General features: G+C 42.7%; 1 protein-coding gene across 3 annotated transcripts in view; it reads left to right on the plus strand.

Annotated features, from left to right (window-relative positions):
• The window catches only part of FBXO11 (F-box protein 11), a 256,086-nt gene that overhangs the window by 138,919 nt on the left and 90,096 nt on the right, over positions 1 to 27,071 (plus strand). For all 3 annotated transcript variants that reach the window (XM_033940001.1, XM_033940002.1, XM_033940003.1), the window contains exons 5-6: positions 8,352 to 8,481; positions 15,094 to 15,177. In XM_033940001.1, coding sequence (XP_033795892.1) covers positions 8,352 to 8,481; positions 15,094 to 15,177 — 214 coding nt within the window. The remainder of the gene's footprint in view (positions 1 to 8,351; positions 8,482 to 15,093; positions 15,178 to 27,071) is intronic.

Below are 27,071 nucleotides of genomic sequence, written 5' to 3' on the forward strand. Positions count from 1 at the left end.
CCAAACCCCAATGGAGCAATTTAGTTTGCCAGGTATACTGGCACACATTAAACAGTCCCAACAAGCAACCCTCCGCAGTACAGGATACAAGTAATTGCAAAAGCTGTGATAACAACCCACCACCTTTTTCCAAAAGGGTTGCAAGATCCTACACTCCCACCCAAATATGTAAAAATGTACCAACCCCCATTCCACAGCACCAGCAGGTAGCTGCCACTCCAGGATACATCTTGTGTAAGCGGACCGGTGTAAGATACCACCTAGTGAACATTTTGTAAGCATTTTCTTTTATAAGAACACAAGAGGTGGCCTTACAAACTTCAAGGTTAATCTGGGTCCACTCCTTAACGGTCTCCCTGGCCCCTCTGGAATGGAGGAATAAAAAGGGAAGATCCCTGAAAATATTGATAAAGGACTGAGATGGGTCTAGGAAACCCCCTAAGGGTAACCCACAAATGTTCCAGATGTTCAGTATGCTGCTGGGATCCCCTATCCCACCCCTGAGATTGGAGAAAATGACGGATTTGGAAGTAGTCCAAGTAGTCCCCCCCCTAGGTACAGCACAGCTTTTCTGAAAAGCCTTTAAAGACACCAGGACTCCCCTATGTAGGGCATCCTGAAAAGTGACCATTCCCAATTGTGCCCATCCCTCAAAAGTGAGACTCTCCCTGCCCACAGCAAACTGAGGTTCATCCCAGATAGAACCCAAAGTAGATGGGACCAACTCCCCACCCCATCGCCGGCAGGTCTCATACCAAAGCTGTAAAAGATGTCTCGGAAAAGGATTCAACTGGCCCCCCCAACAGAACGCGCTCGGGGGCAGAGGACCAAAGATCAAAGCCAAGATTTCAAACGATGAGGACTCACAAAATACTGCACCAACCGAACCCCTAATTTATTATCCGCAATCTCCCAGTTGAACAGAAACTATAGTTGTGCCGCCCATAGTACCAAAACAAATTAGGAAGAGCGCGACCCCCATCTGACCGGATGGCCCACAAGCCCCGCCGTGATATAAGCGAAGGTCTCCCCTGCCAAATGAATGAAAAGAATAAAGAATGTAATTGCCGTAATACCAAAGGTGGGATAGGAATTGGTAAAGTCTGGAACAAAAAGAGTAAGCAGGGTAAAACATTCATTATCCCAGAACAAGCAGGCAGCCTATTCTCACATGTGGGTGACGTCATCCACGGAGCCCGGATACGGACAGCCTCGCAAGCAGACTTGCTTGTAGAAAACTTCAGAAGTTTCGAGTCTGCCGTACCGCGCATGCGTGAGTGCCTTCCCGCCCAGCACAGGGCGCGTCTCCAAGAAATTGTCTGAGCATGAGAAATCTTTTGCTTCCATCATCAGACCAAAGCCTTCTCGACCTCTTCCTTCCTATCAGAGGCGTTATCCTCCGAGGGCAGCTCCTTACACTCAAGCACCCCACAAGAAACCACAACAGCAGAAGCAACAGAAACCTCAGCCTTCTGCTACACCTAAGGCTTCTCAGCCTTTTTGACTGTCTCATACAGAGCATAACTCCTTCATTCTGCCTCTGTCCTCCCCTCTCCCCATAAGAGGGCGTCTATCGTTTTTACCATCGATGGGAGACCATTACATCCGACCTCTGGGTACTGTCAATAATCAGGGAAGGATACTCTCTTCATTTCGCTCAGATTCCACCAGAGCTTCCTCCAAGAGAATATCCTTCCAATCCATCCCAGACTGCCCTTCTTCTTCAGGAAACTCAAGCTCTGCTTCATCTCCGTGCCATCTAGGAAGTTTTCTTGGAACAGAAGAGCAGGGTTTTTTTACTCCCGTTGCTTCCTAGTTCCAAAGAAGATGGGCGATCTGCGGCCCATTCTGGATCTCAGGGCCCTCAACAAATTTCACATGTTGTCTCTGGCATCCCTTTATCCCCTTCTAGATCAGAACGATTGGATATGTTCTCTAGACCTGAAGAAGACTTACATTCATATTCCCATTCATCCAGACTCCCGTCAGTACTTCAGATTTCGGGTGGGAAATCTGCATTTTCAATACAGAGTGCTACCCTTTGGCTTGGCATCATCTCCCAGAGTGTTCACCAAGTGTCTAGTGGTGATAGCAACAGCTCTACGGAACCATGGTCTTCAGGTGTTCCCCTACCTGGACGACTAGCTCATCAAAGATTCAACATCTCAGGGGGTTATCGTAGCGACCCAATGGACTACGTGGTTCCTACAAAGCTTGGGATTCGAAATCAACTTTCCCAAATCCCACCTTCAGCCCTCTCAGAATCTACAGTTCATCGGAGCTGTCCTGGACACTATCCAACTCAGAGCGCTGGACACTATCCAACTCAGAGCGTTTCTTCCTCAGCAACGTCTGGATGCTCTCTGTCAGCTCTGCCACAAAGTGTCTTCCCTTTCTTCACTTCCAGCGAGACACATGATGTGGTAGTTCTCGGTCACATACCCTCGACTGTTCACATGACTCCTTTTGCCAGACTTCACCTCAGAATTCCTCAGTGGACTCTGGCATTTCAGTGGACGCAGGCTTGGGAACCACTCTCAACACATTACAATCACTCTTTCGTTGAGACAGTCTCTCTGCTGGTGGATGCTCTCTTCCAATCTCTCCAGAGGTTTACTGTTTCAGACACCCCCTTATCAGAAGGTCCTCACGACAGATTCCTTGACCTAAGCTTGGGGGGCTCACCTCAATGGTCTCCGTACTCAAGACCATTGGTCCAGCACAGATTGTCAGTGTCATATCAATCTGTTGAAACTCAGAGCGATCTTCAATGCTCTCAAAGCTTTTCAACATCTTCTTCATGACCAGGTAGTCCTCATTCGGATGGACAACCAAGTCGCCATGTACTATGTGAACAAGCAGGGAGGAACGGGATCTCTCCCTCTTTGCCAGGAAGCTCTGAAGGTTTGGGATTGGACAATCCTGCACTACACCTTCCAGAAAGCTGTCTACATTCAAAGGGCGAAAAACTGTTTGGCGGACAAATTTGAGTCTTCTGCAACCTCATGAATGGACACTCAATTCCTTGCCTCTTCATCACATTTTTTCTCAGTGGGGAACTCCTCAGATAGATCTCTTTGTATCTCCCCACAACCACAAACTGCCTCAGATCTGCTCCAGGATATACTCTCCTCATCGCCTCGAGGTAGATGCTTTTCTGCTGGAATGGACGATTCTCTTCCTGTATGCATTCCCTCCATGCCCTCATTCTCAAGACTCTTGTCAAGCTCAAGACCGATCATGCCACCATGATTCTCGTAGCTCCTCGGTGGCCCCAGCAACCTTGGTACTCCCTTATATTTCAACTTAGCAGCAGGGTGCCATACCTTCTACCAGTTTTTCCATCTCTGCTTACACAGAGTCAAGGATCTCTACTTCATCCCAACCTGCAGTCTCTACACTTGACAGCTTGGTACCTCTCAACTCCTCTTCAGTTTTCTCAACCTGTTCGAGACATTCTTGAGGCTTCCAGAAAGCCTGCCACTAGGCAATGCTACCACCAAAAATGGACTAGATTTTCCATGGGGTGCATCTCTCATAACAAGGAGCCTCAAGATATATCCTTGTCTTCTGTCTTGGATTATCTTTTGCACTTATCTACCTCTGGCCTCAAGTCTAGATCCATTCAAGTCCATCTCAGTGCAATTGCTGCTTTCTATCAGCCTATCGAAGGGAAATCCCTTTCTTCTCATCTGGTGGTTTCCAAATTTATGAAAGAACTTTTCAATGACAAGCCTCCTCTCAAACTGTCTCCAGTTGTTTGGGATCTCTATGTTGTTCTTGCTCAATTGATGAAGCCTCCTTTTGAACCAATGGATTCGGCTCATCTGAAATATCTTACTTGGAAAGTAGTGTTTCTCTTTGCCCTCACATCTGTTCGAAGAGTCAGCTGCAAGCTTTGGTTGCTGATCCACCTTTCACAGTTTTCCATCATGACAAGGTGGTCCTCCGTACTCATCCTAAATTTTTACCTAAAAGTGTTTTTAGAATTTCATCTCAATCAATCCATTGTACTTCCAGTGTATTTTCCAAGGCCTCATTCTCATCCTGGAGAATCAGCTCTTCATACCATGGACTGTAAACGTGCTTTGGCTTTCTACTTGGAACGCACCAAACTGTGACACAAAGAGTTCCACCAAAAGCTATAATTCAGGCTATCCCAATTTTTCCAATTATTTGTAATCTGTTGTATGTATACAGTTTTCCTAATGTGACACATACTGGGATCTGGTACCAACATACATTACTTTGTAATCCATCGGTCATGAGTTAGGTGAAGAAATATGCTTTTTATTTTTTTTTGCTTTCATAAAGTTAAGGAGTCCTTCAAGGGATCGGATCTGAGGAGGAGTTGATTCTAGTGGCTTGGTATGAAGTGTGAGTACGAACATTGTTTGCAGTTGAAGGGCACAACCAGGGGGGGGGGGGGGCATTTTGAGGCGTGTTTAATCTTGGGAGCGGAGGGACCTATTCGGCACGAATGGAGAAAGCTTAGCCATCTTGTAGTACGGTGCCACGTCGTGCAAGGATTTGGGCCCTTGAAGACACAACGTTTGGCTACGGGCAGCTAGTGAACTAACGCTAGAGCGTGGGAGACAGATTTGCTCCTCAACTTTTTGTCTCCTTCGATCCAAACAAGTTGGGACATCCAATTTCTAAGCATACCATCTCCAAGTGGATGGCTGCTTGTATCTCTTTCTGCTATGCCCAGGCTGGACTGCAACTACAGAGTCGAGTCATAGCCCACAAAGTCAGAGCCATGGCGGCTTCAGTAGCTTTCCTCAGATCCACTCTTATTGAGGAAATTTGCAAAGCTGCCACCTGGTCCTCGGTTCATACTTTCACCTCTCATTATTGTCTGGATGTTTTCTCCAGACAGAATGGCCATTTTGGCCAGAAAGTATTGCAAAATTTATTCTCCTAAGTAGCCAACACTCCATCCCATTATGGTTAGCTTGGAGGTCACCCACATGTGAGAATAGGCTGCCTGCTTGTCCCGGGATAAAGCACAGTTACTTACCGTAACAGGTTTTATCCAGGGACAGCAGGCAGCTATTCTCACAACCCATCCACCTCCGTTGGTTGGCTTCTCTGCTAGCTATCTGAACTGAGGAGATGCGCCCAGTGCTGGGCGGGAAGGCACATGCGCGGTGTGGCAGACTCGAAACTTCTGAATTTTTCTACAAGCAAGTCTGCTTGCGAGGCTGTCTGCATACGGGCTCCATGGATGACGTCACCCACATGTGAGAATAGCTGCCTGCTGTCCCTGGATAACACCTGTTACGGTAAATATCTGCTTTTTGAGAACAGCTATTCTGCCCCACCAAGACAACCATAGCCCATTCTACCACTGTAAATCACTTCGAATCTGCTGAACTATTTTGTCATAATTCAAATCATATAATTGGGATAGGTCACTCGACAGTCAGATCCCCAGATATCTGATTGCCCTTGAAGCCCAGCGGAATGGGCAACGCGCAATTAGCTATTGTACATCATCATCACCCAAGGTTACCCTCAACATCTCTGACTTGTCCATATTGACTTTGAATCCCGACACTTCTCCAGACCTCGATAAAAGCTCAATTAGAATAGGTAAGGAGACCTCCGGATCCCGCATATATAGTAAAATATCATCGGCAAAGAGTACTATCCGATGGTCCACATCCCCCACCCGAATCCCCCGCAAGTCTAAATGCTCCTGAATCCGAATAGCTAAGGGTTGTGTGCAGGCTTTTTAAGCCTTTGGCGCTCTTGGCTTTAATCACCGAGTCTCTCTTAGAATTAAATATAATGCAGCCCCAGTCTTCTATGGCTCGTTGCTCACTTATGAGCAACACTAAAGTTTAGACTGGATGCTTTCCCTCGCACCTGGACATTACTAGGATGCTCATGGACCATTGGAATGGTCCAGAGGGTCCCCTCCAGGTAACAAAGGCCATGACAAAGCTGTGTCCTCTGGACACCGAATTTCGATAGCTTTTCATTTCACCTAAGGTGGATTCCCTGGTGGCATAAGTTACCAAGCATACCTCCCTCACCAGTGAAGGGGGGAGTTGTGTTAAAAGATATGCAGAATCTAAGACTGTATTTTGTCCATAGGAGACAATATGAAACTGTGGTTTTGGGATTAAAGGTAGCAGCGGCGTCCTATGTCACACGGATGTGCCACTCTAAGTTACGTTGGACCCCCAGCAGGAGAAAATGACACAGATTCTCAATTCCTTATGGAGGGAGTGGATTACATGGCAGACTCATTGTGTAATCTCTTCAGAGTACTTGGTAAAGTCTCTGCATACGCTATCTCCGTCCGTAGAATGCTGTGGATTAGACACTGGGCGGAAGATTCTGCCTCTAAAATGACTTGGAGCAAATTGCCTTTCAAAGGTCAGTTGTTCTTTGGTAAGGGGCAGGACGATCTGATAGCTAGCATACAAGATCACAAACCCAAGTCTCTACCAGATAGCAGACCAAAGGCCCCTAGGGGGTCTGCTTGAGATAATTTTCATGACTAGGCACTCTTTCATCAGTACTTAGATGGATCTTTGGCTCAGAGATCCTTCTAGAGCCTGAGGCAGAGATTTGAAAGAGCTAAACATCCCCAGTCTTCCAGAGCCCATGCCACAGGAGCCCCCAATAAACAGTTAAGATGCCAAGATGGTAGCCATAACCTCCAAGATAGGAAGAAGTTTAACAGCTTATTGGGAAAAATGGGCGAAGGTTAGCACAGACCACTGGGTGCTGGACATTATTCAGGAGGGGGTACAAACTCAAGTTCTTCCGTTCCATCCTAGACATATTTGTAGACCCCTGTGGGAAGACTGGAGAAAGAGTCAAGTTCCAAGCCACAGTTCAGAGACTATTAGACCTGGCAGCTATCAAAGTGGTACTGGATGAAGAATCGGGATTGGGCATATACTTCATTGTACCCAAAAGAGACTCAGAAGATCGGAGGCTGATTCTGCACCTGAAGTCAGTAAATGCTGCCCTGAATGTCTCACGCTTCCACATGGAAACAAGTCTGTCATTGCCTCGGTGGCGCCCGGGGAGTTTCTGGCCTCTTTAGATCTAACAGAGATCTATCTACATATTCCCATCGACTTCACTTTCTCACTGCTGGAGGTGCCATTTAAGCACAATAGTTCATCATGAACAAAGTTATTGCTGCTGTTATTTCATGTTTTGTTTAGAAACTATCCTCTTTCTATATAGGGATCCTTTCTGTCTATACCATTCATTTTTTAACTCGTTCACTGTTTTTGTCTCCACCACCTCCACTGGGAGGATATTCCGGGCATCCACCACTTTCTCTTTGAAAAAGTATTTCCTGGCATTATTTCTAAGTCTGCCACCCTGATATTATGTCATTATGTCCTCTAATGAGAATTCTGAGCCAACTTCTGGGATTTGGATTGGAAGCACAAGGGTACTCCTTTAATAGACCTTATATTAGCCAGGGAAAACTTTCAAGATTAGAAAGTTCCTTAACCAAGGCAAGAGAAGCTGGAGCCAGAGATTGTTTATCCTGGTTTAAATCAGGGTTGAGAAACATCCAGTATTCTACATATATATGTATGTATGTGTACTCCTTCTGGGATCCTGGGTTGATTTTGAAGGTTCTAGCCAGGAGAGTTACTTCTCTTCGCTTCTTTGGTCCAAGGGCTTTCAGTGGCTTCCCAGTTTCTTGCTGGATGAGTCTATTTTGTCCTGTTTCTGAATAGGTCTAGTGTTAATTGAGTGTTCAGGTTGTTATTTCAGTTATGTTCAGTGTTTGGGATAAGTCCTCAGTTGGTCCTTGAAGTGACCAGGGATTTTGTTTTTCGCTTTCTGTGGAGGTTAATTTTCTGAGGTTTGCTCATGTTATGCTTGAGTTTTTCAGGTCTGCTTTGGCAGGGTTTCAGGGTTGCACTAGTTATGCTAGTGATGTCACTGAAATCTCAGTGGTGGTTGCCTTCATTTGCTGGTTGAGTAGCATAACCCATTTGTCTGGACTGGCCTAGCAGGACTCAAAGGAGAAAATTTGCAGGTAAAAATAAATTTCATGTTTTAACTTTCGCCTCTAACATTGTCTTTCTTTTGGGTTCTGTTTGGATGGATGGATTGGATGGTGCTCTTGCCTATTGTGAAATGTACCTAATAACGAATACTTTGTCATATTTGGTTTTAAACAAATTAAATACTTTGAACATAGAACCCAGTAATTTAATTTTACAGTTACAAAGCCAGATGCAGCCATGGCAAAGCAGTTCTTTCTTGCTCTCTAGTTTCAGTTCTGCTTTTTAATGATTTGTTGCAAATAGAGGTTCAAGGATATAGTAGGTTTTTTTTTTTTTTTTTTCTATTTCCCTTAGGAAACGATTATATATGGAAGTATTTGAATATACACGTCCCATGATGCATCCTGAACCTGGCAAATTCTATCAGATCAATCCAGAAGAGTATGAGCATCCGAACCCCTGGAAAGAGAGTTTTCAACAATTGGTATGACAATCTGTTTTGAGAAACAAAGCAATATTTTGTTTCACTTGTTTTCTCATTGTAATTACTGCACTTGCTTTTTAAATTCATTTTAAATGTTTTTCATTTATAGCAGCTTAGTACTGCTAGAGCCTTATGTCTGAAACAGGCTACCAGAGTAATACATCATATTTTGCCTCTAGCGATATTCAAATCCAAGATAAAAGCCCACGTCATTGAAGCTGCTTTCAACTCTTAACTTCCATTCACTATTAGATACCTATACTCATTGTATCATTCCTTCTACCAGAAACTCCACAACCCTGAAATGTCCTGTCTGTCCATATTAGCTCTTCTGAGAAGGGACCATCTATTGAATATTAAATGTACAGTGCTGTGTACGCCTTTCAGCACTATAGAAATTAGTAGTAGTAGTAGCCAGAAATAGTCTAGTAATTAGTTAATTATGCAGTTAGATAAGGAGATTACTTTAACATATGTTTGATGTAGAACAGGGCTGCCTAATTCCGGTCCTCGAGATCTACCGGCAGGCCAGGTTTTCAGGATATCCACAGTGAACATGCATGAGAGAGATTTGCATACCAAGAAGGCAATGCAGGCAAATCTCTCTCATGCATATTCATTGTAGATATCCTGAAAACCTGGTCTGCCAGTAGATCTCGAGGACTGGAATTGAGCAGCCCTGCTGTAGAAAGAATAGGGTAGCAAATCTTATTAACATTATCCAGAGAGGGATTAGGAGTGGGGGATGGGGAAGTAGAACTAGAACAGAACATTGGTCGACTAATGAACTTGATACATTAGGAAATAGACATTGGATCAATGTGGCTTACTACTACTATTTAACATTTGTATAGCACTGAAAGGCATACGCACACTGTACATTTGACATATAATAGACGGGCCCTATTCTTAAGAGCTTACAGTCTAGTTTGAAGAGATAGGGGTAGGGGAGTTTTGCAGAGAGAGTGATAGGAAAGACGTAGGTAATTTTACGATGAGTAGAAGTTAGGAGTTGAAAGCATCCTCAAAAAAATGGACTTTTAGCTTGGATTTGAAAACTGCAAGAGATGGAGCCTGACGAAATGACTCAGGCAGTCTGTTCCATGCATAAGGCACAGCAAGATAGAAGGGATGGAATCTGGAGTTGGAGTGGAGGAGAAGGGTATGGTTAGGAGGGACTTGCCTGGTGAACATAGTTCATGGGGGGGATAAGTGGGGGGGGATATTGAGGAGTTGTGGAGTGAGTGCACTTGTAGGTCAGTAAATGGCATTTAAATTGTAATTGTACAAATTGTCTCTTGTAACTTGTTTAGCGATCATGCAGGTTTCCAAACTGTACCTACCAAGATGCCCGTTACTTCAGCTATTTGGAAAACTTTAATTTGTTTGACAAAATTAGATCCTCAGCTTTCTTGTAAATTTCTATAGTAGTTGCTTCCACAGGCCATCCTATGTGAGGGTCATCTTCAGTGGATTTTATTTTGTAGGATGATGGGGCATAAACTGCAGTCATGCATTCATGGATCTCCTTTGGTTTTTTTCCTTTTGTGAGAAATTTTATCACTGAACAGTACTCCAAATGTAGCAGTTTCTTACTTGAGTCATACGAGGACTCTCCAGACAACCTGTCTCTTGGAATGTTAGACTTGCACTGAACCACAACGGTGCATGAGTAACCTTGAGACATGTTGCAACGTGCACAGAGTTGTTTCAACATACTTGTTTCAACATACTTGCTACACCCCTCATATTTGAGACCATTGCTGTCAAAGAGGTGCTAAGAGGATCCAAAAAGTGCAGCAATAAAAAAGCAGGAATAGGATCAGGACGAGATGTGAAGGTTTTAGTGATCTTATTATCTTTTCAAGAATGAAGTAGAAGGAAAATCAAAAGAGGAGAGAGAGGCTACTGGGACTGAAGGAGAAGATGAAGAATCAGTATATGGAGAGAGAGCAGGAGCAGAAAGGATGGAGACTAAAGAGTGGTGCAGTAACATAATTATTATTATTTTTATTTTTTGCAAAACCAATTGCAAAGTTATCAGTGCTTAAGGATGAGAAGATAGTAGTAAGAGAACATAGCAAAAGGTATAAGACTAATTTAGATCTTGTTGAAAGAGCTTGAGAATATATGTTCATTTCCAGTGCAATAGGTGTATCATTCTAGACAAGTGGATTATCTCCCCATAGCCTTGAGCTATCTGCAGAAGGAATCCATTTTGGATTTTTTTCTGTGTCCCTCCTACTTCACTGTTAGCTCTACTGCCACCTGCAGTTTTTCACTTTTGAACGTGACCCAGAAGGAGTGTTTGTGTTCTGCCCTCTCTTTTTTTCTTATTTTATTCAGTGTTTTCAGTGCTCGGGGCTTTCAACTTGGTTTCAGCTCTGTATAGAGAAGAAGCAGACTCCAGTCTGCAGCTGATAGGCTGATCCTTGGTGGTATCTGTTAGTCAGATTGCACAATTATTTTTTGGAACTCAGGGCTGTTCCCACACTTATTTCTCACCTACTGCTTGGCAGGGGTTTGAGAGATCAGGATATTAGGAGGCTCAGCAGTGTCTCGCAGGGTGCCAGCTGCGTTTTTCTCCTCCTTCTATAAATATGTCCATCAGTCTGTGGGGGTGGAGGTGCGGTCAGGTTCTGAGTCTGGCTAGCAGCTCAAAGATTAGCATTGGAGAGGCATTTCCAGATTGAGGCAGTGATTCTTCTCATTTCCAGCTACTGTAAGAGAGCTGAGGCAGGCTGCAGCACATGTTCAGCAGAGGTCACATTGAGTAAGGCTGTTACAGTCTAGGAAGTGAATTGGGGGAATGTCTGAATTTCTTGTTGTTGGATGTTTCTGCATTATCCCTTGTGTCCCCCCCACCTGAAAATCCTAATTTTGCCATTTTTGCACTTTGCATGTGTGTATAATTAGCATTTTTTGGGGCGTGAATTTCTTAGTTGCGGCCATCTTGGATTTTTATCAATCTTTTTTTCTAAAGTTCCTTGCACTTCCAAAACTGCAAATTTTGCCTCAAAACTGGTTGGGAATGAGTCTCTGGAATTTTCCTCCCTGAATTCATATAAAGATTGTACAAATTTGGTACCTCAGGAGCATCCTTGCGCCACGTGCCATGTAGCGCAGTCTGGAGAAGCAGACTTGCTTGAAGAACTTTTGGAAAGTTCGCGACTGCCGCACCGCGCATGCGCGAGTGCCTTCCCGCCTGAGGTAGGGCGCGCGTTTCCTCAGCGTCTCCTTAGTTCTAAGTTTTCTGCAGAGCTGAGAAGCCCTCGTTTCAAGGCTCTGCGTGAAAGTTGTTCTAAATTTGTGCCTTCTCTTACTGCAGCTCATGTATTTTCTTTACACGGTTGCTGTGTTATTTGCACGTTTGATTAAAAAAAAAAAAAAAAAAAAGTTTTGTTTATTTTTTCGTTTGTGTCATGGTGGGGCTTACTCCGCGGCCTCATCTTGCAGGCTTTGATTTCACCGCAGCAGTGTTTCATTTCATGTCCCGGCCAGTCACAGGGTTCAAGAATTGTAGCCGGTGTCAACGCGTGATCTCCATCACTGACCCACATAAGTGGTGTGTGCAGTGTTTAGGACCTGACCATCGTCTGGAGTCGTGCGCCCGCTGTGCTACGCTTCAAAATTGAGCCCTTAAATGTCATCGAGTTCAGATTGGGAGAATGGATCTGCCTTTACCCAAGGCATTGACCCCGATTCCTGTCCCGACTCCAATAAAGTCTTTTACGGGGCCAAAACCTTTAACCTCGACCTCGATCAAACCTTCCTCGATGGGGAAGTCTTCGTCTTTGGGGAAATCAGCTAAATCTTCTCCCGAGACACTGTTAGCCGCAGTGTCTCCGTTAGGTAAGATAGCTAAGCCAACCCCTCCGGACATGTCATCCTTAGAACTGGTGGGTCCGAGGCTACCCAGGAAACGTGTCTCAAAATCGAGGCAACACTCTTCCTCGAGGTCATCTTCCTCGGAGTCCATAGCCTCACCAATTGTACCAGATCCAGTGGTCTCGATACCGGCTTTGCAGAATATGTTGGAAACTATTCTGCATCAGGAGTTTGGTAACATGCTTGCCAAATTGATTCCTGTCTCGACTCTGCTTCCTGCAGTCCAGCCTGAGTACTCAGCAGTAATACAAGGAGTCGAGTCCTTGAGAATGCCTCGAGCTCAATCTACACACACTATACAAGGAGCTGAGTCCTTGAGAGTGCCTGATCATTCTACACCCTCTAAACAAGGAGTTGAGTCCTTAAGAGTGCCTTGAGATACCTCTATACGTGGAGCTGAGTCCTTTTCAGGGTCTCGATGTCGTTTTCTGACTTCCAGTCCTACCTCTTCACGTAAGGTGTTGCCCTTTCCGAGGCACAGGATGAGGACTCCTCGACATTCATCTTCTAGGCTGGATCCAACTCAATCACGGGACCATGATTCAAACCCACATCATTTGTCGATGCATTCATCGAGGCCCAGGTCTTCTTCTCGAGACAGGTCTCGTTTATGGAAGAAAAAATAGCTGACATGGTAAAACGGGGAGACAAGACTTTTTTAGATATATTAGTGATAGGAAGAAGTGCAAAAGTGGCATTGTGAGACTCAAAGGTGAAGGGGAGGAATATGTATAAGTTGATATAGAAAAGGCCGAATTGATTAACAGATATTTCTGTTATGTGTTCATGGCTGGGAGCGGGACCACAGAAAACAAGCGTGAGTAGGGATGGAGGAGTAATAGACCATGATCGATTTTCAGAGGACTGTGTTCGTAAGGAACTAGCTAAAATAAAGTTTGACAAAGCAATGGGGCCAGATGGTGTACATCAGGGATAGGGAACTCCGGTCCTCAAGAGCCCTATTCCAGTTGGGTTTTCAGGATTTCCCCAATGAATATGCATGAGATCTATTTGCATGCACTGCTTTCAATGCATATTCATTGGGGAAATTCTGAAGACCCAACTGGAATACGGCTCTCAACCGGAGTTCCCTACCCTTGGTGTACATCCTAGGGTGCTGAAGAAACTTAGTGAGGTTCTGGTAGCTCTGCTGACTGACCTTTTCAACAAGTCTCTAGTCAGGCGTGGTACTGGAGGATTGGTGAAGAACGGTTGTGGTCCCTCTCCACAAAAGTGGAAGTAAGGAAGAAGTAGAGAATTACAGGCCAGTAAATCTGACTTCTGTGGTAAGCAAAATTAATGGAAATACTTTTAAAAAGAGAATGGTCAAGTGTGCTGGCAGAAATAATTGAAATACAGTGGAACCTTGGTTTACGAGCATAATTCGTTCCAGAAGCATTAAAATATTTTGTTTCAGAGTAATACTTGCTTTCATGTGACTCTTATAGTAACAGTGCAGTGTGAGGCCTTGTTGCAAGGAATTGAACAGCATAGCAGGCTTTATCCTATCTCAAGAAGACATTGAGGCCTATATTCTATAAACAGTGCCTTAAGTTAGGTGGCGGTAGACACCTTGTCGACACCCAACTTAAATTGAAAATGCCTTTTTAAAAACTAAAAAAGCATTTTTAAAAGCAAAATGTAGGCGCCAGCTTTACACCTATGGAGACGTTATGATACCTAACGCCACTGTAGGTGTGGCTATTGCCTGAAATAGTATTAGGTGTCATAAAGCGCCTCCATAGGCATGATTCATGTAAAGGGTAGGTGTAAGAAATATAGGCCTTGAAAACCCTGGCCTACATTTCTGGCACCTACCTTTTCTGAAACCACGATTCTATAAACGGCACCATCACGTTATTGACATGTGATCGGTGACTGATTTTAAGGTGGCTGCCAACAACAGTGTCATTTATAAAATCCGGGCCTGAATGCTTGAGTGTTTGGAATGCTATTGGTAGATGATTATACCAAAGTGTACATGTTTAGCTATTAGCTAAGTATGTTAAATTTCTTTTATTTTCCACAATAAAATGCAGATATTGAAGATTCATTTAAAAAAATACTGCTAGATTTTTTTGCATAAATTTTTTTTTAATCATTATTTGATGATAGGAATGTTTTCCTATTCTTTTGTTGTTGTAACACTGTATTAGTAGGGTTCTAAGGAATCCGACCCCACTTGTTATAATAAGCATATTGGAGACTCTAGTGTTTCTGTACTGATTTATTGTTCTTTTTCTATAAAACAGACTTGACATACAATTTCTTTATATAGTGTATCATTGCTGAGTGTGAAAACATAAGTTATAGCTATAATACCAAGAAACTTGCTCTATTAAACAAAAATAGCAGCAAATTTTAAGAAAAGCAGATTTTATGTAATCAGTGCAACTTTGAGAGGACCCCAGTATGGTCTTTAAAACATTTTTAAAAAATTATTTTCTGATCAAGCACAACCAAATTTCATAGGAAAATCTTCAATTCGCACATTTTTTCCAACTTTAGGTTTCTTTGGACAATCCTACAGCTTAGTCTTTAATTTCCTACTGCTTTCTTTCATAGGAGATTACTTGGGATACCCTCTATTATTGTTTGTCCACTATTCTTTCCTTGCAATTTTTCTCTCGTGTGTAGACTCCAAAACTCATAATTCAATTCAGAAATTTCAAAAGTCAGGATTTCAAAAGTATACTATAAAATATACCTTGTTTTATATTTTAGTACAAAGGAGCACATGTGAAACCAGGGTTTGCAGAGCACTTCTACAGTAGTCCTGCAAGGTACAAAGGAAGGGAAAATATGTTGGTAAGTTCTTGAATGTACACTGTATTTGGAAATATGTCTGAATCATTAAATGGCAGTGAAATAAATCTCTAAGCTATCATCACCTCTCCAACCAACTATATTAATTTATTTTTTCTTCTGAGCCTCAGCACCACCACTCCACCGCTTCAATAAACGTTCATGGCAGTGAGCCTTATGTGGGAAAATCATTACTGGCTCAATCTTAATTTTATAATTTTTTAGTTTTTCTATTTCTTACATTAGAATTTTACTATTATTTCTTCAGTTTCTAAAGTGCTCAGTGCTCAATACTCTATTTTCAATATTTTTTCAAAAATAAATAATTTCAACTTGAATGAATAAATTTTCACTTTCAACCTATTTCTTTTTTTTTTTTTAAATATCTTTATTCATTTTGAAGCCCAAAACAAGTGCAAACATATTATACAATCATATTACACTATAATAGCACCTAAATTCAATCAAAATTGTAATCTATGACAAATATATCACCCCCCCATCTTCATATTCAAAACTTTCACTCAAATTAAAGATTAAAATATTTTCCAAACCCCCCACCCTGGATGTGCATGATCAAGGGGCAAAACCAATAATCACTCTTTGCAATATTTTGTCAATGGCTCCCAAATATCCAGAAACTTCTTATAATGTCCCTGTTGTATAGCAATTATATGTTCCATTTTAAAAACGTGACACAGAGACTCCCACCAAAAGGTATAGTTTAATCGATCCCAGTTTTTCCAATTCCTTAAAATAAGCTGTATGGCAACTCCTGTCATAATAAAGAGAAGTTTGTTATTGTGAGATGATATTTGACTTTTAGCTCTCATTAAAGTGCCATATGTTATTGCCACTGGATTTTCCAGTACTTTGTTTACCTAATCCCAAATGGATCTCCAAATATGAAGTATCAAGGGACAATAAAATAAATGATCTAATGTCCCAGGTTCAAGATGACAGTGCCAACACCTATTAGACTTGAAGCTATCTAATTTCTGTAATCTAACCGGAGTCCAAAATGTTCTATGTAACAAGAAAAACCACGTTTGTCTCATAGATGCAGACACCGTACATCTCATCCTCCAAATCCAGATTCGTGGCCATTGAGATGCAGTAATTTGGTGCTTTATCTCAATGCTCCAAATGTCACGAAGACCAGTTTTTAGTTTCTTATTCAAAAATCCAGATATTAATTTATACCACTGAGCAGCCTGTGACCCAGGAAATCCGTCTGGAAGCATAGGAATGGCAAACTATATTGAGTTTTAAGATTTTTCCAATCAGGGAACCCCTCCTGAGTGGCGTGCTTCAACTACAATCACCTATAACTTTGAGATTTAGCAATATCAAATGTTTGTTGAAATCGTGAAAAATCAAGTAGCTTTCCATCCAAAATTACATCATCTAGAGTACTTATGCCCGCCTTCATCCAGCGCTTCCAGATGATCTTAAACCTGCCAATTTGAATCTTGGAGTTTAACCAAAGGGACTGATATGTGGATTTATGAATTGGAATATATGTTAAATTATTAATGTATTTTAATGTCTCCCAAGTGTCCAATAGAATTTTATTGTCCTTATACAACTTAGGTAGCTTGATACTCAAAATGTGACACAATCTCAATGGAGACAGGAGTTGCTATTCCAACCATAACCAGTCTGGAAGATTTTCCATGAGCTTAGGGAGGATCCAATACATACCCTGACGCATTATATAGGCTTGATGGTACCTTTAAAAATTTGGAAAATTTACCCCACCCTCCACAATTGGCTTTTATAAAGATACTAAGGCAATTCTTGCTGCTTTCTCCAGCCCAATAAATTTTGTAAGAATACTATTTAATTTTTTGTAAATGGACCCCTGAAAAAACACTGGTAACATACCCATTTGGTAGCAAACCACAGGCAAAATCATCACCTTAACTGTTTGGACTCTTCCCCCACCAAGACAGATATAAGGGGTTCCATTGTTCACACATCTCCATGACCCTTAGCAATAAAGACTTTTCATTTACTTTCATCATTTCTTCCAGCGTTTTATAAATCCAAATTCCTAAGTATTTTATACTCTCTTCCTTCCAAAGAAAGGGGAATGAATCAAATAATCCTTTTTGACAATGTACATTAAGTGGAAGAATCTCTGATTTACTCCAATTTATTTTATATCCTGAAAATTTTCCAAATCTTTCAATCAAATCCAGTAAATGAGGAATGGTTGTTTCAGGAATCTTCAAATGAAGCAATATGTCATCTGCATAAGCAGAGACTTTGTATTCCCCGACCTGTGTAAGGAATACCCTGGATCTCCTTTGTCTGTTGTATAGCCAATAACAATGGTTCCAAAACAATATCAAACAGCAAAGGAGATAACGGACATCCTTGTCTAACTCCCTTTTCCAGACAGAAATGATCCGAAAAAGTATTATCCTATATAATAAAAGGTTACCGGTGCATGCGCTGTTAAAACAGCGTGTTCCCTGCCGCTGTGGTGTGTGATCCGTGGCCGTGTTCCATTTTAGAACCTGGCGGCAGGGAACATTCTGGCCACTCCCCTCCTCCCGCCCTCACTCACCAACTGCTGCTGGGAGGAAGCGCAGGCAAGCTCTCTCCCTGCCGGACCCCTGAGACACGAGCGCCTGCAGGAGGAGGCCCCAGCCGCCGCCGCCCGCCAATACCTTCCCAGTCTCCTGAGCTGCGTCCTCGCCCCCCCCCCCCCCCCGATTGCTAACCTCGGTGGCCACTGACAAGTTCTGTGTCCCTCTTGCTGAATTCGAACACAGAAAGAGACACAGCACAGCCAGCGACTCCCCCCTCCCGCCCTCACTCACTGCTAAAACCAACTACTGTACTTTAAAGCCTCCTCCTTCTCCCTGGCTCACCCGCATTTAAAATTCAGATAAAAGCGCTGCACCGCACTACTGCTGGCCTCGCCGTCTTCTGTCCACTGCGGCCCGCCCTCTCTGACTACTTCCTGTTTCCACTAGGGTTGGCCGCAGTGGATAGAAGACGCTGAAGCTAGCGGTAGCGCGGTGCAGCACTTTTATCTGAATTTAAACGCGGCGGCTGGGAAGGGAGCGCGGGAAATGCTGCTGCTGCACAGGGAAAGCCTGGAAATGCTGCTGCACAAGAAAGGCTGGGAAATACTGCTGCTGCACAGGGAAGTGGGGGGGGGGGAATGCTGCTTCTGTACAGGGAAGACTGAGAAATGCTACTGCAGCATAGGGAAGTGTGTGTGTGTGTGTGTGTGGGGGTGGGAGGTGGGAATGCTGCTTCTGCACAGGGAAGTGTGTGTGTGTGGGGGGGGAATGCTGCTGCTGCACAGGGAAGGCCGGGAAATGCTGCTGCTGCACTGGGAAGTGTGTGTATGGGGGGTGGAAATGCTGCTGCTGCACAAGGAAGGGTGGGAAATGCTGCTGCTGCACAGGGCAGTGTGTGTGTGTGTATGGGTGTGGAAATGCTGCTGCTGCACAGGGAAGGGTGGGAAATGCTGCTGCTGCACAGGGAAGGGTGGGAGAGAAATGCTGCTGCTGCTGCACAGGAAAGTGGAGGGGACGGAGAGGGAAAGGGGGCTTGGGAGCAATCTTGGTTTGCTTTGGGTGAGGGGAGACAGAAGGGGGCCATGGAGAGACAGAAAGACAGGTAAGCAAGCAGCACATTAGAACGAAAGACAGACACACAGAAAGACAGTGGGCAGAGAGAGAGACAGAAAGAAAGAAAGACAGACAGAAAGAAAGAAAGACAGACAGGGTGCCAGAGAGAGATCCAGAAAGAAAGAAGGACAGACAACGGGAGGGAGAAAGACAGAAAGAAAGGAAGAGAGAGACAGGGGCAGGGAGAGACACAGAAAGAAAGAAAGACAGACAGACAGTTAATGTAACGGGCTTAAACACTAGTTTATATATAATCTGGCAGAAGGGGAACTATACAAGGTTGAATCATTTGTATAAATCCAGAACCAATACCAAACCAATCCATTGCTTGATACATGGAGGTCCATTCCACTCGATCAAAGGCCTCTGCATCCAAAGATACAGAGAAGGCTGGATCATCCATGGCTTTTGTTAAATTTAACATGTGAAAAGCCAGCCTGGTGTTATTTGAAGAATGTCTTTGAGCAACGAGCCTTAGCCAAGCGTAAAGCCAATAGCTTAGCCAAAAGTTTCCCATCAACATTAATCAAAGAAATAGGCCTGTAGTTTGAAACCAACTTGGGATCTTTATTTGACTTCGGCAAAACAATAGTTAAAGATTCTGCCATAGTACCTGTAATGCAACCTTTAGTCAGTTGAGCCTGATATAAATTTAACAGATGAGGCAATAGGGAATTTTGACATGATTTATAAAATTCTACCGTGAACCCATCACCACCTGGAGCGGATCCAACTCTAAGGGACTTCAACGCTGTTTGTAACTCTTTCATTGATATAGGCGCATCAAGAGTCCCTTTTATATGCTCGGGAATTTTAGGCCCCTTAATTAATTTCAAGAACTCTAATCCCTCAAGTTCTTTATTTGAATAAAGTTCGGAAGAATATAAGGCTTTATAGTATTTCAAGAATTGTTTTAAGATATTTCTAATTTGAGAATGAGGTTCCCCCATCTCATCTTTAACAGCCACAATTTTACTTTCCTTTTTTTTTTTTTTTTTTTTTTTTTTTTGCTTTAAGAAAATTAGCTAATCTTCCCGCTTTATTCGAGTTTCCATAATATAAAGCCTGCTGAGAAAACAACTCTTTCCTAGCCATTTGTGATGCAATTTCATTATATTTATACTTAGCTTTTAAGAGGGCCAGCAAAATATTTTGTTCCCATTTCAATGTCAATTGTGACTCCAATCTACTATAATAAAACGCTAAGCGCGCATGCACACTCCTACCTGCATGATCCGTAGGTCCATGGCTGGCAGGAGTGCGCATGCATGCTTAGCTATGCCAGTGGCCGACTGAGAAATTGAAAAGCTCTGGCCTCCCTGCTCTCCACCTCCTCAAGCCATCAAAGCGGCAATCCTCCATCCAGGAAATACAGCCCTACCTGCCAAAGTTTATTTTTAAGTTAAAAGCCGCGGCGGCGGCTCCTGTCACAAGCCGCACCTGTGTCGGAGAAGGCTTCCAACGCAGGCGGGGATCGTGAGAGGAGCCACGGCGGCACCTTTAAACTTAAAAATAAACTCCGGCAAGGGACTAAGGGAGCTGGCCAGACTGCGGGAAGGGAAGGGGGGCGTCAAGGGACTAAGGGAGCAGGCCATACCGCGGGAAGGGAAGGTGGGGGTAGGGGGAAATGCTGCTGCTGATGCACAGGGATGTGGAGGGGGAGGGAAATACTGCTGCTGTTGCTGCACAGGGAAGTGGGGTGGGGGGAGGGAAATCTGATGCACAGGGAAATGGAGGGGGAGGGAATGCTGCTGTGGTTGCTGCACAGGGAAGGGGGAGGGAAATGCTGCTATTGCACAGGTAAGTGAGGTGGTGGGGAAATGCTGCTGCACAGGGAAATGGAGGGGGGAGAGAAGTGCTGCTGCATAGGGGGCAGGGAGAGAGACAGATAGAAAGAAAGACAGACAGCGGGAAGAGGGAGAAAAAAAGAAAGATAGACAACGGGAGGGAGACAGAAAGAAAGGAAGAAAGACAAAGGGGGCCAGGGAGAGAGACAGAAAGAAAGACAGACAAACATATTCTAGCACCCATTAATGTAACGGGCTTAAACACTAGTACTTTAATATTTTGCTGTAGATTAGAAAATTCCTTTTTGAGTGGTTTTTTGACATGTGCCGAATATGAGATTTTTTCCCTCTCATAGTAGCTTTGAAAGCATTCCATAAGGTTTCTGAAGAGACTTCATCTGAGGCATTGAGATGAAAATATTCAGTACTTTTAGATTGAAATTCCTCAATAAAGTTGGAATCTGCAAGCAATGCATTATTAAATCTCCAGACAGGTCTACTGCAATCTTGTTCATCCATTTTCAGTTCAATCCAAACTCCACCAAGATCTGACAAAATGATTGGATCTATGGCAGTCTTTGTAACCTGCTGCATTAAATGATTTGATACAAATATATAATCTATTCTGGAAAATGATTTATGTACCTGGGAGCAGAAAGAAAATTACCGATCATTAAAATGAAGAATCCGCCAATATCTTTTAAACCACAAGATTGTACCAAATTATCTAACTCTAATGATTTTAGTATTTTACTAGGTTTTTTTAATCCAATATTGGATCCATAACTGCATTGAAGTCCCCCGCCACCACTAAATTAGAAGCGGCCAGTGGCAGAATCAACTGTTGAAGAGATTAAAAAAATGTATTTTGATTTGAATTAGGTGTATAGATGTTAACAAACCTCAGAGTATCTTTACCCAAGTTCATATCCACCAGTACCCATCTCTCTGTGGGATCTGCAGAACTCAATTTGAATGTAGCTGAACACCTATTTCAATATTCAACTTATCTTAATAAAATTCTTCTTTAAGAATAACTTTTTCATTTAAACTCAGCCTGGGAGGGTTGGACCCGACATGTTTTGCATACTGCTTTTTCAAGGGTCCTCCGTATAAATCAGAAAAATTAATCAGTACTTGCAAACCTGTCTACTTTTTCTAAAACAAGCCCCAAGCACCCATCAATTTCTACAACCTAAAGCTTATATATTTTAAAGTTCTTTTTTTAAAATCTTTATTCATTTTTTAAACTCACAATAAGTATAACACAAAATACAATCATTTTATACTTTAACATTACTTATTATATCATCAAATTATAGCTCTCATCAAATATCCCCCCTCCCTTATATCCAACAATTAATCTTCTTACTGCAATCTTCTTATTGTCATCCACCCCACTATATTAATCAGAGTAAAGATGGCTGCGGCATTCTTCCTAAGATGTATTTATGCAAATTTTTAACTAAACAGCTGAGTTTCCATACCCTCTGTTGGCTAGAGCTTAACCAATCAGTGAACCCCATTCCACCTCAACATTCAACCCATTGGGCTCTACCGTAGCTAAAAGATAGATCCATCTTTGCTCTTTGAAGTTAAGAATGTTTGCTAAATTTCCACTCACCCTCCCCTCAGTTAACTGATCAATGACCCGCCATCTCAACCCTTCAATTGGATGCCCCTTCTGAACCCAGTGATGTACCATTGGAGCTTGTTGGTTACACGCTAAAATGCGGGATTTATGCTCATTAAGTCTAAATTTTATAGACCTACTTGTTCTCACTATATAAATTAAGTCACAAGGACATAAAATGGCATAAATCATTTGCTTGCTATTGCAATCTGTATTTACCCTATATCTCACTGTATTGTTCTTCCATGGTATAAGCCATTATCCCAGGACAAGCAGGCAGCATATTCTCTACATGTAGGTGACGTCATCCACGGAGCCCCGTCACGGACAGCGTTTCAAGCAAACTTGATTGAAGATCTCAAGTTTGCTAGCACTGCCCATGCATGCGTGCCTTCCTGCTCCACTAGAGGGCGCATCCCCTCCTCGTGGTCTTCAGTTCAGATAGCTAGCAAAGAAGCCAACCTCGGGGAGGAGAGAGCATGAACTCGCAGGCCTTGAGCATGCGCAGATGCTCAAGGCCCAGCAAAGAAGAGGAGGCAGATCTTCGGGCACTGGCACCAACGCACAGGACATGCCGGTGCTGGTGGCCAGATGGAAGTAAGAAGCGTGTTCGGGTGGGTCTGGGGGATTTCAGATCACGGTGGGGGTGTGTGCAATGCGAGTGGGGGGGAGGGTGCCGGATCACGCGGGGTGGGGGGGCCTTCGGGGGAAGCAATGCCGGTTTTCGGGGGGGGGGGGGTAGAGCAGCGCTGCTGGCCTCAGGGGTGGGGGTGGGTGGGAACACATCAAGCGAGTTTCCCTTAGTTCCTATGGGAAAAATTCACTTTGATATATGAGTATTTTGGTTTACGAGCATGCTTCTGGAACGAATTATGCTCGTAAACCAAGGTACCACTGTATTTTTAAAGAAGAATTCTATTAAGATAAGTTGAATATTGAAATAGGTTGAAAGTGAAAATGATTTATTCAAGTTGAAATTATTTATTTATTTATTTTTTTATAATTCTTTATTCATTTTCATATTTTACATGAAGTGTACAAAATATTGAGTTACAACTAATGAATACACAATATCACTTTTATATCTATTACATAATATTCTGAACAAATTTTTTTATCCCCTCTCCCAACCCCCACCCTTCAAGTACTTTCCAATCACCTTATACATATTGTATACGACAGTGTTTTTCAACCGCTGTTCCGCGGCACACTAGTGTGCCGTACGGTCAGGGCCGCCATCAGGGCAGTACCACCAGTCCTGCATTCAGGGGCCCGGAGCTGACAGGGGGCCCGGGCTCCCCCAGGGTCCTAGGCCACAGTCTAGGGAGAGGGGCAGTCCGCCCCACGTGGACAGGAGAGAGCTGGACAGGGGACCCGCGGAGTTCAATACATCTCGAGCCGCGAGGCTCGTCTTCTGTTCCTGCCTGCCCTGCAGCTAACATATAGCCGATCGCAAGCGTTTCCCGATGTCAGCGCTGACGTCGGAGGGAGGGCTTAAGCAAAGCCTGCCCTCAGACGTCAGCGCTGACGTCGGAGAATACTTCCATTCGGCTATTTGTGCGCGGCAGGGCAGGCAGGAAGCAGAAGACAATCCTCGCGGATTGAGCTTCGTTTTGCTGAGAAAGTTGCAAAGATGGGCTGGGAGGCAAACATGGAACACAAAAGGGGGGAGGGAGTGCGTTTTGGACACAAGGCATGAACTTGGGAGAGAGGAAGGGAGGGAAAGAGATGCTGAGGTGGGGGAGGGAACGGGTTTTTGGACACAGAAGAAATGGACTTTGGAGAGAGGAAGGGAGGGAAAGAGATGGTTGTGTACACGGGGAATATAAGAATGGAGAATTTTTGGTCATAGGGAGGGAGTGAGGTACAGATAGTGGCATACCAGGGTGGGGGGGGCGGTCTGCCCCACCCCGGGTTTACGTACCAAGGGGGTGCACAGCTGGCCACCCTCCAGTGTTGTCCCTAGGCCAGCAAACTGCGGCTCTTTAGCCACTTGAGTGCCACCGCCGCCATCGGGAACAGGCCAGCGCCAAGTTCTCCCTGCTTTTCCCTGTGGGGCTGGCCAACTCTCGCCACTCGCGTCAATTCTGACATCGGAGAGGACGTTCTGGGCCAGCCAATCGCTGCCTGGCTGGCCTAGAACGTCCTCTCCGACGTTAGAATTGACGACGGGTGGCGAGAGTTGGTCGGCCCCGCGGGGAAGAGAAACAGGGAGAACTTGGCGCCAGCCTGTTCCCGATGGCAGCGGTGGCACTCAAGTGAATTGCTTTATATATAGTCAATATAGGCACAGAGTTAAATTTTTTAACATTTTCTAATGGTGGTGTGCCTCGTGATTTTTTTCATGAAACAAGTGTGCCTTTGCCCAAAAAAGGTTGAAAAACACTGGTATACCATATTATAACATGTTGTGTAAAATTATTTTCACTACCCCCCCCTCCATGTGTGCCATAAAGAAGACAAGAAAAAGAAGAAGATAAATCCTACTATTCATTCAGTACAATACTTTGTCAATGGCCCCCATATTTTTATAAATTTAGGATATGTCCCTCTTTGTATTGCTATTACTCTTTCCATTTTGAATATATGACAAATTGTATTCCACCAAAATGTATAATTAAGGTTACTATGATTCTTCCAGTTATTGGTTATATGCTGAATGGCAACCCCTGTCATGACTAGTAAAAGCTTGTTATTTTCTGGTGAAATTTGACTTTTTTTTCTCATCATCATTCCAAATAACACTGATATTGCTACATGATTTTCCATCAATTTATTAATTTGTGGCCAAATTGCATTCCAAAAACTTTTAATGTAGGGACAATGATACAGTAAATGATCCAACATCCCAGGTTCCAGATTACAGTGCCAGCATTTATTAGAACTATCTAATTTTTGCAAACGTGTAAGGGTCCAAAAAGCTCTATGTAATAAAAAGAACCAAGTTTGTCTCATAGATGCTGACACTGTACATCTCATTCTCCAAGACCAAATTAGTGGCCATTGAGATGCAGTAATTTGATGCTTAATCTCAATGCTCCAAATGTCTCTTAGACCATTTTTTGGTTTTTTATTCAAATATCCAGATATTAATTTATACGGCTTGATGCCCTAGGAAGTCTGCTTGGAAGCATAAGAACTCTAAACTATATTGATTATTCAATGTTTTCCATTCAGGGAACCCAACCTGAATGGCCTGCTTCAATTGCAACCATTTAAAACTTTGTTTTTTACTAAGACCAAATCTATGTTGCAATTGTGAAAATTCCAGCAGTTTACCTTCCGAAATAACATCATTCAGAGATCTAATGCCTGCAATAATCCAGTCCTTCCAAAGGATTTGAGCTCTGCCAATTTTAATCTTGGAGTTTATCCATAAAGACTGATTAGTTGACTTGTTTATTGGGACAGGTGTTAATTTACTAATAAGCCTCAACGTTTTCCAAGTATCCATTAATATCTTATTTTCTCTGTATCTTCTAGGCATGTTGATACTTGGAAGACGAACTAAATTTAGGGGAAACATAAGGCGCCATTCCAAATATAACCAATCCGGTGCATTATCTATCAGTTCTGGGAGGATCCAATACATACCCTGACGTAAAATATAGGCTTGATGGTACCTATAAAAATTTGGAAAATTTACCCCTCCCTCCTTAATTGATTTTTGCAAAGATACCAAAGCTATTCTATGCGTTTTACCAAGCCAAAGAAATTTCGTTAAAATGCTATTAAGCTTTTTATAAAAGGACCCCTGAAAATAAATAGGTATCATACTCATTTGGTAGCAAACTACAGGCAAGATCATCATTTTAATAGTTTGAACTCTCCCCCACCAAGAAAGACGTAACGGATTCCATTGCTCACATAACTCTGTAACTCTTTTCAATACAAATTTTTCATTTTCTTTTACTGTATCTTCAATTGTATTTTTAACTTGAATGCCAAGATATTTAAATCCTTCTTCTTTCCATATGAACGGAAAAGCGTCAAATAATCCTTTTACACAATGAACATTTAAAGGTATAAGTTCAGACTTACTCCAATTAATTTTATAACCTGAAAATTTGCCAAACATATCAATTAATTCCAATAGACAAGATAAGGTAGACTCTGGATTCCTCAAATAAAGTAAAATATCATCCGCATAAGCCAAAATTTTATATTCCATATCAGAATATGGAATACCCTGTATCCCCCTTGCTTGCTGTATTGCTAACAATAAGGGTTCTAATACAACATCAAATAACAAAGGAGATAAAGGACAACCTTGTCTAACTCCCCTCTGCAATTGAAAACCATCAGATATCATATTATTAATATTTAATATTGCAATCGGGAAGCTATACAATGTTTTTACCATTTGTATAAATCCAGAACCTATACAAACCATTCTAAAGCCTGATACATAAAATTCCATTCTACCCTATCAAACGCTTTTTCTGCATCCAAGGAAACTGTAAAAGCCGGTTCATCCATTTTTTTTGATAAATTTAACATATGAAACAATAATCTAGAGTTATTAGAGGAATGTCTTTTAGCAACGAAACCCGTCTGATGCGTGTCTATAATATGTGGGAGAGCTTTGGCTAATCTCAAAGCCAAAATTTTTGCCAAAAGTTTATTATCCACATTTATTAAAGATATAGGCCTGTAGTTCGAAACCAAAGTAGGATCTTTATTTGGCTTAGGCAAAACAATTACTATTGATTCAGCCATAGTACCTTTAATATCACCTTTTATAAGTTGTGTCTGATATAAATTTAGTAAATATGGGGAAAGGACATTTTGAAATGTTTTATAAAATTCTACTGTATAACCATC

The sequence above is a fragment of the Geotrypetes seraphini genome, chromosome 3, assembly GCF_902459505.1.
Source record: "Geotrypetes seraphini chromosome 3, aGeoSer1.1, whole genome shotgun sequence".
Lineage (NCBI taxonomy): Eukaryota > Metazoa > Chordata > Amphibia > Gymnophiona > Dermophiidae > Geotrypetes > Geotrypetes seraphini.